This window comes from Dermacentor variabilis, chromosome 11 (assembly GCF_050947875.1).
Source record: "Dermacentor variabilis isolate Ectoservices chromosome 11, ASM5094787v1, whole genome shotgun sequence".
NCBI lineage: Eukaryota > Metazoa > Arthropoda > Arachnida > Ixodida > Ixodidae > Dermacentor > Dermacentor variabilis.
The window spans coordinates 69,576,318-69,591,418 of NC_134578.1; the positions used below are offsets into that span (position 1 = coordinate 69,576,318).

The 15,101-nt window shown below is 48.1% G+C and overlaps 1 protein-coding gene across 5 annotated transcripts in view; it reads right to left on the bottom strand.

Moving 5' to 3' along the window:
* The window catches only part of LOC142564351 (venom metalloproteinase BumaMPs1-like), a 77,383-nt gene that overhangs the window by 27,373 nt on the left and 34,909 nt on the right, over positions 1-15,101 (bottom strand). For all 5 annotated transcript variants that reach the window (XM_075675326.1, XM_075675327.1, XM_075675323.1 and 2 more), the window contains 2 exons: positions 14,679-14,812; positions 9,146-9,217 (listed from right to left, as the gene is read on the bottom strand). In XM_075675326.1, the coding sequence (XP_075531441.1) occupies positions 9,146-9,217; positions 14,679-14,812 (206 nt within the window). The remainder of the gene's footprint in view (positions 1-9,145; positions 9,218-14,678; positions 14,813-15,101) is intronic.

Genomic DNA, 15,101 nt, shown 5'->3' on the forward strand with positions numbered 1-15,101 from the left:
GACTATGAACTATCCAGTGACACAAGATCGTGGGAGCCAGCTTGTGACCGACAGGTAGACTGGCAGGAATATAGAGATAGGCAGTTTCCTAAATACGCGTCAAGAGTCCAAAGCGGGCTAATATCGCAATGAAGCCCGTAATAGCTGTAATGCTGGTACATTTGCGCATTGTCATACAATGTTGTAGACTCGAAATCTCAGAAAGTATAGGTATGGCTATCACTTCAGCTGAAATTTATTAATAATTATACTACCAAAAATACTGTCAAACAATGCAATATAAAAAGTACATAAAACAATGTTTATTAACGCAGCTAAAGGCGAGGAAGCAAAGAATGTCAACTTCATCTTGTTGCAACTCAATATCTAGAGTTTGGAGACCGGGCCAGTGCATTTAGATTTTTAGAACCATAAAGTAAAACAGAGAATAACGCCAGAGAACGCATGTCGGAAACTGACAGTTACATATTGCCACCAATTATATTGAAACACCACACATTATTCACAAAACAGCGAGCTAGAGGAGATGGAGTTGATCGTCAAGAGCGTTCGTCCTGTTCCTAACTTCTTTCTCTGCTTTGGCTTGGGATGCCTAGGGCTATTTTTCTTCCATCAAAAGGAAAGGCACTCATTGCGGTACCACAATAAGCCATAAAGCAGAAAAGTAGCAAAGGAGTTCCGTGGACAAGAAGTGCCGCACAACATTAAGCGTTCTCATAATTGGAACTGGAGAGGCCGCGTGATGTCAGAGAGCCGTGGTAACGCAACAAATACGGTTTTCAGCCAAACAATGTGGACAAACTCTTCAGTGGTGCTGCCGGCGCCGAGGCAACAAGGAACCATCCTGAATAACCTCGTAGTTCACTTCACTATTGCGGAGGAACACTCGGCGGAATAGCCGGTAGAATGAGCCGCTCATCGTATCGGGCAAAGCTCTAAAATGATTGATTAAGCAGCATTTCAGACAATCCTAAGCGACACCATATTAATCCACACTCATATTTGATCGCATGGATGGCTTTCTATTTCCCGATGGCGAAGATTGTTGCGCCGCGTATCTGTACCCTGGTGCTTCGTGATGTTTAGGCCTGCTAGTTAACCACCGTCCTCCTCGTATTGAACAAGTTGCTTAGCAAAAGGATAGAAAGTTGTGCGTGTTGGTACGGTAACATGATTTTGAATTGCAGCGCGAAGTGACGCAGACAGAGACTAGAAGCATACAGGACGAGCTCTAACTCTCAAATATTTATTGAAACTATCAGTATATATATAGGTGATTGCTAATACGGTCATGCTCACATGACATGCTGCGGTATTTGCAACATTTATCAACACCCCCCCCCCGACATAAACACCCACACACACACACACATATATATATATATATATATATATATATATATATATATATATATATATATATAGGGGTTTTCTTCAAAGTTCAGCACGCAGGACCCGACGTAAAATACGCAGGAAAGAGGCGACGAACTTTTTGGGAGACTTCTTTTTCTTACTTAACGTTTTCGGCTGGTGGACCAGCCTTCGTCAGAGTACAGTGTACTCTGACGAAGGCCGGTCCAACAGCCGAAAACGTTAAGTAAGAAAAAGAAGTCTCCCAAAAAGTTCGTCGTCTCTTTCCTGCGTATATATATATATATATATATATATATATATATATATATATTGTGGTGAAGAGAAAGACGAAGAAGGCGCTCTTGTGTCGGCTGTGCGCATGATCAGGGTTCATCTACTGCCAGTGCTACTAGACTGTGCCTAGTGCCTCGTAATAAATCATCTTATTACATTTGGTGGAAGGTGCTGCGCTCTCCGACCTCACCCTGGAACTTCGCAGCCGCACTTTAACATCTGCTCCAGCCGCTACTATGAACGCCGCTCCCAACAATCCGCTTGGCGCATCTGCCGCTCCTGTCATGTGCGGCGCCGTGCAACGGCAGCGGGACCCTCCTGTTTTTAGCGGCTCAGGTGAGACTGACGTAGAAGATTGGCTCTCGACCTACGAGCGCGTCAGTGCACACAACAAGTGGGATGACCCGACGAAGCTCCGTAGCGTCATCTTCTATCTTGCTGACGTTGCGAACCTCTGGTTCCACAATCACGAACGGGAGCTGCAAACCTGGTCCGCTTTCAAAACTGCATTCGCGGAAGTCTTCGGTCGCCCAGCCTTGCGAAAACTCCGTGCTGAACAACGCCTCCGCCAGCGCGCTCAACAGCCCGGCGAGACTTATACTAGTTACATAGAGGATGTCGTTGATATTTGCGCCCGCGTCGATTCCACCATGACTGAAGAAGACAAGGTGAAGCACATCCTCAAGGGCATCGAGGACGACGCATTTCAAATGCTCCTGGCGCGGAACCCTACTTCTGTCGCAGCTGTCGTCACTCTTTGCCAGAGCTTCGATTAGCTGCGTCGACAAAGGGTCCTTGCGCGCAGCGCTCTCGCTCCTGGCGACCCTCTCTCGGGCCTCACGCTTCGCTCAAACACCACGCCAGCAGCATCGCTCTCTGTTGAGATAAAGGATTTCATTCGGGAGGAGGTGGCGCGCCAATTGTCTATGCTGCCTCTCAACGATGGACCTCCCCTGCCTGACACATCTCTGGCTCCTCCCATTAGGCGGGCCATTCGCGAGGAACTTGCTGGGTCTTTACCTTTCGCCCAACCCTGCCCTCCCGTGGCTGCACCTCTGACTTATGCCGAAGTCGCCGCGCGACCTGCGCCGCCGACGTTCTCGTTTCCGGTGCCAATGCGACTTCCTGCTGCACCTCCTCCCGCGTCGCCTCCCGTTCCATCTCGACGCCCAGTTCACACCTCTTGGCGCACACGCGACAACCGACCCATATGCTTCGCTTGCGGTGTCGCCGGCCACGTTGCGCGCTTCTGCCATCGTCGTATGCCAGCTGCTAACGCTCCTGTCGCACCACCTGGATATGCCTATTCCCACGATACCGCCGGGCATGCGATGCTTCCCGACCACGAGTTTTCGCCGCCTCCTCGACGCCCTGTCGGCACCCATCGTTCGCCATCGCCACGTCGTCGCTCACTTTCCCCCTTACGTCGCCGCCAGTCACCTAGTGAGGGAAACTAGTTGCTGCAGTTCCGCAGGCACGAACTGCAAGCTTCGCGACTTCTACAAGGCCTGCACAGTAGCCACGCAATTTATTGGACGTTTTGGTCGAAGGAAGCGCCGCAATTGCGCTTATTGATACTGGGGCTGCAGTTTCTGTTATCGACGAAAAGCTTTGTCGCAGCCTCCATAAGGTCACAACGCCGTTGTCTGGTATGCTTCTACGCACTGCGACTGCGCAGCATATAGCCCCGGTCGCTCAATGTACTGCAAGGGTGGTCATCGAAGGCATTGTCTACGTTGTTGAATTTCTCGTGTTGTCATCATGTTCACATGCCATTATACTCGGCTGGGACTTCTTGTCTCACCATCGTGCCATCATCGACTGCGCCCGGGCCGAAGTAGCGCTTTTCCCGCTTGCCGATGCCCCGCTGCCTGAGCCTTCTGAACAAAAAGCCTCCAAGCTCACTATTGTGTCCGATACGGACATACCACCCGACATGTGTGTGCTTGCGCCCGTCTGTTGCTCTACCGCGCCAGACGCTACAGTACTTTTTACACCGTCGCCAATTTTTCTACGTCGCAAGGCCCTACCTCTCCCATTTGCCGTCCTCACCACTGTGTCTGGATTATCCTCAATGCTTGTGTGTAACCCGTCTCACTACCATGTGTCGTTACTGCGCGGCGAATCACTCGGTCGTGTTCAGCCCCTTGACCCGCTTCACATTCTCGATGTTTCCGACGACACTGCCTGTTATGAACTCGACGCCCTCACTTCTCCTGTGCCGTGCACATCATCATCATCATTGTCGTCGTCGTCGTCAAACGTTCTTGAACCTGTCGTAGACGCCGATCTGCCGCCTCCGTATCGCCAGCAAGTCTTCGCGCTTCTTCAGAATTTTCGCTCGTCATTGGACTGTGACCAACCATCTCTGGGGCGTACGGCAACCGTCACTCACAGCGTACACACTGGTTCCCATCCTCCGTTACGCCAGCGACCATACCGCGTGTCGGCAGCCGAGCGGAAGATCATTAACGAGCAGGTCGACGACATGCTGCACCGTGGTGTCATTCGCCCTTCCCACAGTCCTTGGGCGTCTCCTGTAGTATTAGTACGCAAGAAGGACGGGTCAATACGCTTCTGTGTGGATTACCGTCGACTCAATAAGATCACTCGTAAAGATGTCTATCCGCTGCCTCGGATAGATGACGCCCTCGACTCCTTGCAAGGCGCAGAGTACTTCTCATCTTTGGATCTTCGCTCCGGCTATTGGCAAGTGCCGATGGCAGATGATGACTGTGAGAAGACAGCTTTCATCAAGCCCGATGGCTTGTACGAATTTACCGTAATGTCATTCGGGCTATGCGACGCGCCCGCTACTTTCGAGCGTATGATGGACACCATCCTTCGCAACTACAAGTGGAAAACATGTCTGTGCTACCTTGATGATATCGTGGTGTTTTCGCCAGATTTCCCGACGCACCTCGTTCGCTTGCGTGAGATACTGACCTGCCTCACCTCTGCTGGCCTCCAACTTAACATCAAACAGTGCCGTTTTGCTGCTCGCAAGTTAACAATATTGGGTCACGTTGTATCGAAGGACGGCGTGCTTCCTGACCCAGCCCAGCTTCGCGCGGTCGCAGAGTTTCCGACGCCCACTACTCTTAAGGCGCTCCGCAGCTTTATAGGGCTCTGCTCTTACTTTCGGCGTTTTGTGCGCAATTTCGCGACTCTCATCGCACCACTGACCAATTTGCTTACCGCTACCAACGGCATATCCGCGTGGTCAACTTCCTGTGACGAAGCCTTCCAGCAACTACGTCGCCTACTTACTTCGCCACCGATTCTTCGACACTACGATCCCACAGCGCCTACAGAGGTACATATGGACGCCAGCGGTATCGGACTTGGTGCAGTCCTCGCACAACGGAAAGACGGCTATGACGAGTACGTCGTCGCGTATGCGAGCCGAACTTTAAAGAAGGCAGAAGCCAACTACTCAGTAACCGAAAAGGAGTGCTTGGCCATTATTTGGGCGCTCGTCAAATTTCGTCCATACCTATATGGTCGCCCTTTTGACATTGTCACCGACCACCATTCACATTGCTGGCTGTCCTCGTTGAAGGATCCGTCAGGTCGCCTAGGGCGATGGGCACTCCGCTTACAAGAATATGATATCCGCGTTGTCTACCGATCGGGCAGAAAGCACTCTCACGCCGATGCGCTTTCCCGATCGCCGCTACCTTGTGATGTGGCTTCAGTGTCTCCGCTCTTCGCATCCATGTCTGCCTTCAACGTCGCTGATATGCCGGACGAGCAGCGTAAGGATCCCCTGCTTTCAACTATGCTGAATTTCCTCCACGACCCATCCGCCACATCCTCTTCTCGAACACTTCGTCGCCAAGCCGCTCACTTTACTGTCCGCGACAACGTTCTTTACCGCAGAAGTTATTTGCCTGATGGTCGCAAATGGCTCCTGGTGATACCACGACACATGCGTTCTGACATATGCGCTTATTTTCATGCTGCTCCTCATAATGGTCACGCCGGTGTTCTGAAAACGTATACTCGGCTAAGGCAGCGTTTCTACTGGCACGGCATGTATCACTTCGTGCGTCAGTACGTACGCGCTTGCACAGCGTGCCAACGGCGTAAAATTCCACCTCGCCCTCCTGGTGAGCTACAGCCGCTACCCTGCCCGGCTCGGCCCTTCGATCGCGTCGGCATAGACCTATACGGGCCACTTCCCTGCAGTTCCGCGGGTAACCGATGGATAATTGTAGGTGTCGACCACTTGACGCGCTACGCCGAGACTGCCGCACTCCCGGCAGCCTCTGCGCGCGAAGTTGCGTTCTTCATCTTGCGGAACTTCGTTCTTCGACATGGCGCACCACGCGAACTGCTCAGTGACAGGGGACGTGTCTTCTTGTCCGAAGTCATCCAAGCCCTTCTCGCTGCATGCAGCATCGTTCACCGCAAGTCTACAGCCTACCACCTGCAAACGAATGGCTTGACAGAGAGGTTCAACCGCACACTCGGTGACATGTTGACTATGTACGTCGCCTCGGATCACAGTAACTGGGACACTGTTTTGCCGTTCGTCACGTATGCCTATAATACGGCCACACAAGCTACCACTGGCTTTTCGCCTTTTTTTCTGCTGTATGGACCAGAGCCCTCGTGTACTTTGGACACAATGCTCCCATACCGACCCGATGCTTCCGAATGCACGCCTGTGTCTGAAGCCGCCAAATACGCCGAGGACTGTAGGCAGCTCGCGCGAACCCTTACGACCGCTGCTCAAGGTCGTCAAAAGCTGCGGCGTGACAGTGACGCGCTTACACCAGTTTTCCCGACTGGTTCTCTTGTTTGGTTGTGGGTCCCGCCTCACAGCCCTGGCCTTTCGACCAAACTCCTTGCACGCTATGATGACCCCTACCGCGTCATAGACCGTCCCTCCGCTGTCACCTATGTTGTAGAACCTGTGACACCTTCACCCGACCATAGGCATCGCGGGCGTGACACGGTTCATGTCAACCGACTTAAGCCGTACTATGACCCCCTCATCCTACCTACGCCGTAAGTCGCCAGGATGGCTCCTCTTCTCTCCCGGGGGCCATTTTTGGTGAAGAGAAAGACAAAGAAGGCGCTCTTGTGTCGGCTGTGCGCATGATCAGGGTTCATCTACTGCCAGTGCTACTAGACTGTGCCTAGTGCCTCGTAATAAATCATCTTATTACATATATATATATATATATATATATATATATATATATATATATATATATATATATATATATATCGTTTTAATCAAGATTTAGTTTAGAGTTAGCGCTTGTCCTGTCTGCTTCTAGTCTCTGGCTGTGTCACTTCGCGCTGCAATTCAAGATGAAGTTACTCAGCGTCGGGAGTGTCTGAACCGCGATGTACTGCGGGGTCCCCGCGTCTACCGTGCTTTGGACCTCACGTCACAGAGTTTGAGCTGCCCCTGTCTTCAGTCAGCAACCCACGCAGCCTTCTCGAGCGCACATTTTCTTGCAAGTCTTCGCGGGTTCTTGCGAACTCACAACGCCACTACCTCACACTTCTCAAAGCGAGGCACCTTCCCCCATTCGTGGACTGCATTGCGCTGTGGGTTTTAAATGGCGTTCGTCCCCTGCTCCATAGAAAACAAGTAATACTTCGTTGCTCGAACGCCGTGGACGTGTGAAGCACGAACACTATATTGAACAACTGGCAGCAGCATCGTACCTCGGAGACACGGGGCAGATAAGGCCGCGCCATACCAAGAAAACAGTAATGCTTGGAATAGATATGTTGACTGCGCATTCACTGCCGTAATTTGGCTAAGAAACACCGGCAAATACTTTCTGATTTGCCCTCGCAGCAAGATAGGTTTCCGTCTTTTCTCATTTTATTAAAATTATTATCAGTATGTGACTGACGGCGAAATTCGACTGATGTGATGGACCACAGGAGCCGGGGCCTCTAACCATTAGATCCCGGCAGCAGGCATACTGGCTCTCCATCACCTCGCTGTGCCACGCTGTGGGGGTCGTTGCCCCTTGCTCTGGAAATCCAATTTGAGTCGTCATGGTGTTCATTGCCCCCTGCTTTCTTAGAACCGAGATGGCTGTCCGTCTGGCGCGCCAGCACAGCCACTCTTAAAACCTGTTTTTCCATTTGAATGAAGCCAGTCGGCTCTCCTTGCCGAAGCTGCCAAGATGTGTATTCCTTGCCTCCGCCATACCAAGCTCCCAACAGTATAAAGCTGTCGAGGTATAGGAGCACTTTCGCCTTCTACGTGATAAATGAGATGACGTAGTTTGACATCGCATCTCCCTAAGTTTAAGTCTGATGTAGTCAGGGCCCCAAGAAATCCGCAGTCTTCATCCACGTCGTTAGCGCAAAGTTTGACTGATAGCGGCGACAATATGTGAGCAACTTCATGTTTGCGATTTCACATGTACACGACTGTAATATCAAATTTTACTGTTGGAGAAACCGAGGTGCTAATTCCCTGGTTTATTATTTTTACAAATTGGTATATTTCATATGTAGAAATTATATAGAAACCACAACTTAAAGTGCAAGATAAGACAGCCTGCTGTAGAATAAAGCTTATACAACATCTTACGCGTTACATGTGCCCTGCTTTACTAATTACCACCACTGTATCATCCTAGCCACTTTCGTAAGTTTATGTGTGTATGTACATCACCTTGTCCTGAGAGTGTTAAACACCACTGCTCACAGCCGTGGTGTCGGATACATATAACATCATTTTAACTGCAGCTGTTACGCACTACGTAAATTAAGCAGCCGGCCACAAATGCCTCGCGTACGATACCAATCAGCATAATGTTATTCAATACCGAAGCCCTGACTCTGTTGACACTGCCACATTTCCTGGCGGCATGCGGATGCAGGCGGCATACAACAGGAATTATCCTAAAGAATACAAAAAAACGACGAAGAAAAATACAAACACCGATTCTTCGCGTCAAAAACGTGTCTCGTAAAATTTACATTTGAGAACTGTCGTAGAGCTCTGCCGTTTTCTGGCAACTTCACATGCCCAATTGTTGAGCTCGTAATTTCGGGGAAGGCCACCAACGAGAGCTAGTTAACTGTGGTAGGCCCTGAAAGAGAAGCGACGCGCCAAACAATAATGCATGGCAAACAGCATTTAACGTCTCTTGTGTTTCACTGATTCGGATCAAAGGAATAAATAAAACAAGTAATCATAGCATCAATCTTTGGCGGCATATGTCTTTAGCGTTCGTTCGATAATCCGAAACGAGTTTACGAAAAAGATTACGTCTAAAACGTACTGCATAACACAGAGACACGAGAGCAGTATTTGCATGTGAAGGTCATGCGTAACAAAAATCTTCGCCATAGGCGCTTGACATGCACCTTCAGGGACTAACTAAGACTTTATGGTGACCGACTGCATTGTATAAGGAGGTCTGTATATAGAGCCTGCAAGTTCAACGTAACGTTCGGGCCTTTTTCTTGGAGGTTACCGATTCTATTGCAACAGTGAATGAAAGCTTACCGGAACCTCCAGAACACTGTTAAGTTGAAACTTTATTGTTGGACAAACCATTTCAGAGAATCTCAGTGCAACCTGTGATGGAAAAATAGAGGATAATAGTTTTTGTGCATCGAATTGTTGATATTTCGTTGATAGGAAGACATGGTGGTTATCTTAGTATTACTTCATCAGGCACACATTATGTAATAGTTTCTTAGGTTTACGACATATATTTCAAGCAAACAGCAGATAATATGGGTTGTAAACGAAACGGCCTTGAAATAAATGTAGTTCTCAAGTATTCAAGACTTCCTCCATTTTATTCTATTTTAGGGCCTACAAAACTTGCACAAAAAATAAAAATAAGACACTTCTGGAATTATTACGCATTTTCAAGTTTTGCATGACTGATAAGAGCCTGTAACAATTTTCTGAAATAATAAAAGTAACCCACAGCTTTCTCTCTAAAATTCACGTTTGTCTGCACTGTAGCATTGAGAACTCCTAGTCTTTTCGGCTTATTCCTTTAGTGGAACGGTAATTGCACGCATCGACCAAATGACCTATGAGGGAAGCCATACTCACTATCATGAATTTTTAACTCATCGTACAATTGATGAGCTTGACGCTCGTCCTGCAATCATCATGTCGCACATTTCTTGGCATGTACGCGAGATGGTGTCGCTTTCTCGTTTATTATAGGTCCCGTGAAGAAAACTAAAGGTAGCGATATTTTTTACATCGCCGCCCAATCCTGTGAGCCAGGGAACACGAGGAAGCTTCCAGTTGGTTGAGAACAATCACGTGACCCTGCGATCACGTGATGGTCACCATCCTGACAGCTTCTGTTCGCTGCCCGCCACGCCTATCGTTTTCTTCGGTTTCAAATGCGTAACCACTTTTATCCCTACCCAAAGAATAAACAAGTCGTTCCGTCCTTCCCTCACGTGAGACGAACACTTTAAAGATACGCATGCAGCTGCGAGCTAATTGACCTTTCTGTTGTCTCTTGCTTTAACGGCGAACTAAGCGGCGAGAACACAGCGAGCACCAAGCTAAGAGCACTCGGCGCACTCTGTCGTCATCGCAAATTGCTTTCAAGATAGGAACCGTGCGTTCACACCATACGCAGCCGCCGTCGGAGTACGGCTGATCACTGTTGATAGTGGTTCGCATCGAGAGGAGTCAGTGTCAACCACCACGTCTGCGTACGAGGTCTACTAGACTGCTGAATTACGCCACGTACTAGCATCGGTATTTTAAAAACGCAACATTTAGATAACTCCCCCAGGAGATACTTAGCGTTTTTTTTCGTTTTGAGATGCGTCGGCGTCATGACACTTGCTCGTACTGCATGGCGGACGGCAAAGTGCGCGGTGTCTGTCGCATAAGTACCACTACTGCTAGCGCCGTTGCCGAAGCTTCCCATGCATGATGCCGTGAAACGGAAAATGCAAGAATGCGACAACGCAATAGTGCGGTTTTCTTACGTCAAATGCATTTGACATAGCGCAATTTGAAGCACTTCGGGGGGTTAAGCTTGACTAGCGTTAGCGGAAGCGTGGAGGAGCTACGTGAAGCTAATTTGTGCATAAGATGTTCGATTTGTTTTGTGAAATTGTTCTGCCGCACCGAAAACGCTTGTTGGGGAGTACGTTAGAAGGTAATAATTAGGCAAGATGTGGATGACCTACGAAACATGCGCATTATGAACAAACTGGCACTTCTTTTTATCCATGAATGTTTATTTTGATCTATTTTCATTGCCACATCCCTGCAAATGCGAGGAGTCTATAATTTTCTGTAGAATCGTTTCATGCTGATTCGCAAATGCTGTAAAAACGACATCTTAAACGTAGTTCAAGACACCAATGATGCATCTGAGTGCTGAAGGTGCGCGTTTTATGCGAAGCATATTACTAGAGCTCAACCCAGCTCTTCAGGCGCGGCGGTGTCGCCTTCAATACCACGTGACACCGTGACGTCACGTCAGAGGAGAAACGGGGCTCCAACTCGCGCCGTCGCTCGCGGCGGTATATAAGCAGCTGCGCTTGTTTCTAGGTGGCTTTGACTCAACTCTTGCAAGATGCGCTGGGTGGGAATCGAACCAGGGTCTCCGGAGTGTGAGACGGAGACGCTGCCACTGAGCCACGAGTACGATGCTTCAAAGCGGTACAAAAGCGCCTCTAGTGAACGCGGTGTTGCCTTAGAAACGAGCTGTTTCTTAGGCTCAGGCGTGCGTCGCTTGCTCAGGCGCACATTTCGTTGCCGCGCCGAACGCTGCGTTGCTCGACGCTCACCGCGTCCAATGCGGGGCGCGTAGTCCCTGCGCCGTAGCCCATTGTCTTACATCCCTTGGCGGCTCGACGGGAACGCTGTCGCGTTCCACTCTTGAAGGCGAAGCAGAGTAACGCATGAGTTGTTTCTTCGTCTAGCCGAACCAAATATAGCCAAGCAACAGCAGTTCACCAGGCTAAACAGTGGTTCAACAACTAAAATAAAGGCTAGTATGCTTCGCATCCTGGGCTTAACCTTAGCTAAGCCATAGCCATTTTTTTTTATGTCGCACATGCACTTCTCATATGAAGGCCTTGAGTTTACATTTATTGCAAAAAAACACTAAGACGCGTAACTATGTGAAGGAACCACCGGCCTGAAAACAACTTCAGCAATATGCTCAATAAGAATGACCAGCAGTGAACATCAGTTCTTCGGGTACGCATTTTCGCATGTACGCATGTTCAGATAAGTATGTTGGCTATTTTTTGTGCGTTATGATTTCGGGTGCGAGTCGTACTTGGGCACATTCCCACCTGCATTAAATAGAGCCCCTGTGTTCTCTAAATAAGGCTAGTTTTTTACTTCCTAACGTTATTTAATTTCGGGTCGTTTCTATATTGTTTGGCGCTTTCTCTCTCTAAATATGTGTATGAAGTAGCCGAGCAACAGGTAGTCAATCAGTATACTTGCTCTTCCACTCGCAAAGATGTTATCCAGAACTCGTTAGAACCTCTCTCAGGATGCCTATCGATGGGAACGCGCCAGCATAGAAGCAGAACAGCGACCCAACTTAGTGCTGCGTTCGTGACGCGTCACAAATAAAGCGTACGCTCTGCAGGACTCCTCTGTCGTGCGTTGCCATGAACACTCTGCGGTATCCAGCGAAGCCACCGCGAAACGGCGCGTAGCTTTTGAAATGCGTGGCGCATACAAGCGTGCGAACGCTGAGAAAGGGGCGAACCGGCTGCGGAGCTCTGCGCTCCCGCTTCTTTTCGGAGGCCTCACCACCTGGTGGCGCTGCAGGGGAGACTGCGTGTCTATCTATCTATCTATCTATCTATCTATCTATCTATCTATCTATCTATCTATCTATCTATCTATCTATCTATCTATCTATCTATCTATCTATCTATCTATCTATCTATCTATCTATCTATCTATCTATCTATCTATCCACCTACCTATCTATCCATCCATCTATCTATCTATCCATCTATCAATCTATCCATCTCTCTATCTATGTATCCATCCATCCATCCATCCATCCATCTATCTATCTATCTATCTATCTGTCTGTCTGTCTGTCTGTCTGTCTGTCTATCTGTCTGTCTGTCTGTCTATCTATCTATCTATCTATCTATCTATCTATCTATCTATCTATCTATCTATCTATCTATCTATCTATCTATCTATCTATCTATTCATCCATCCATCCATCCATCCATCCATCCATCCATCTATCTATCTATCTATCTATCTATCTATCTATCCATTCATCCATCCATCCATCCACCCATCCATCCATCCATCCGTCTATCCTTCTGTCTATCTATGTAGGCACGTCTCTAAATGCTTTCCCGCCAACCTGAGTAATTATGTAGTCCATCATGCGAACACTGCGCTGAGGAAACGGGGTTCAAAAACAACCGTAGTATCACTGCCAGCTGGCCATTTCTGTAAGCGCGTTTGAACTCGTCGGGCACAGCAAGTCGGTCAAGTTCGCCCCACATAAGAACTTTGTCACACGCCATTTCATGATTGGATCCGTCATGCTACGTCTGTCGGCCCACTTTGACGATAGCCTTGTGAACAACGGTGTCGGAGATGCTTGCAAGGGTCGCGTAACGCACAGCGGGCAAAAGAACGCCGTCACCACCATCTACGTCAGTGCCAGGCCTACCAAAGGGATGGTGCCGAAATTTACGTCAGTGCACCTAATCTCTTACAGCAAGACTGCGTTGATACCTTGCCTCGACAACGCCCTGGAACGAGACATGCCAGTTGCCATTTGCGGTGACCTGACGGAGCGCAAAAACAAGTGGTTTCCGGAGAACAAGAAGTAGGCATTTGGAGCCAAGTCGTTCCCCTCGATACGGTGCCCACGGCGAGGAGTGGTGACGTGCTCGATCACATGATTCTCGGCAGAATCAGACCCTTTAGACCTCACATGTATGCATCGTACTTATCGATAAATGGCCCTGTGTTCTTCGCCATGCGCCACAGACGAGAAGACGATGCGCTGCTGTCACCTTGCGCTGCCGAACCAATGGATATTTCGCCCTAAACTGTACAGATGCATGCGACATTCATATTGTCTGTATATAATCAGCTGTAAATTATTGTGTTTACCATAACTACTTTGCCTAAACCACAAAAAGTAAACATTCTGCAATAGAATGTATCATACAACCATACCTCTAACTCGCTGATTCCATCGTCACACGAATACATCACCTATAATTATTAATTACGCACCTGTCGCAAGAAAGAGTGATAATTACATCACCGTGAATAATTATCGGCATATAATGAATGCATCGCGTATTTTTGTTTCATAAAATGGGTCATTTTCATCGTTCCTCGCCAAACAAGAGAAGGAGGAGTAGATTCTAATGAGGAGAAAGGACGAGAGGTCGGCCTGCACAGCGTGTCTCTGGCCTGCTACTCCCCACTGTAGAAAAGGGAAGTGGGCAATACAGGGAAAGGTAGGTGGCGAGTGATTGTGTTATAGTACAATGAGCTACTATATACACATTGTCCAGCATGCGGATGCACACTGTAGACGCTATACAAGAATGACGCATTTTAAATGGACTGCAAGCACGTGCACTCTTAGGTGTTCTTGTCGTGTTCTCCGCATATTGCATGTCGAACATTGGCAACGAAATGAGTGAAATAGTTAAAACTCTTTACCAGAGCCCAAAGAAACCACGTGAATACCGCATTACACTTAGTAACGGTGCGAACATGCCCTAACGACATTGCCAGTGCTCCTTAACATAAGACCCACAGAAACAGACAACCAAGCTAGAGGCAACAGTTGCTTTCTAAAAATTCCTCTTATAATGCGTGGCATTTCTTGGTAGGTTGGTAGAAAATTGCATGAGAAGCAAAAAACCTACCCTTGCGTTAATCGTTACATCTGTTCGTACGTACATTTCTACATAAATTATTTCATAAACCATTATTTTGGTATAGTTACTCGCGCAAAAATGAAAACCTTTCAAACAACGCAACGCCACTACACGTGATAAAAGCCATCAGTGCAGCTCACCGCATTCAGCGTAGCTGCGAGGTACATGAGAAGTTCTTCTGTTGTGTTAAAAGAACGGGTGTAGTTCGTGCTTGTCAGAATACACGTCTCTACTATGAATAACTTAGGTTGATATTGTTTCCCAGTTTGTTGCTCTGAAAAACAATCAACATTGAGTAATCCACAAGGTGTCATTCATGAATTGATTTTCCAAGGTTGGTTTTCCTAAACACTTGTTTCCACCCAAAGGCCATTCATTGCAACAAGAGATATTATCTAGGCTATGTGGTCGCTCATTGCTGTCGACTGCATTCTATATCGTTTATGGAAATGGCATTTTATAGCGCGTGGATATTGCAAAAAACATTCAGCTTCTCAAGGTCGCATATACTTCGTACTCAGCGCTTGTCTATATTCAAATGTGTGCCTTCAAATCTAACGCGC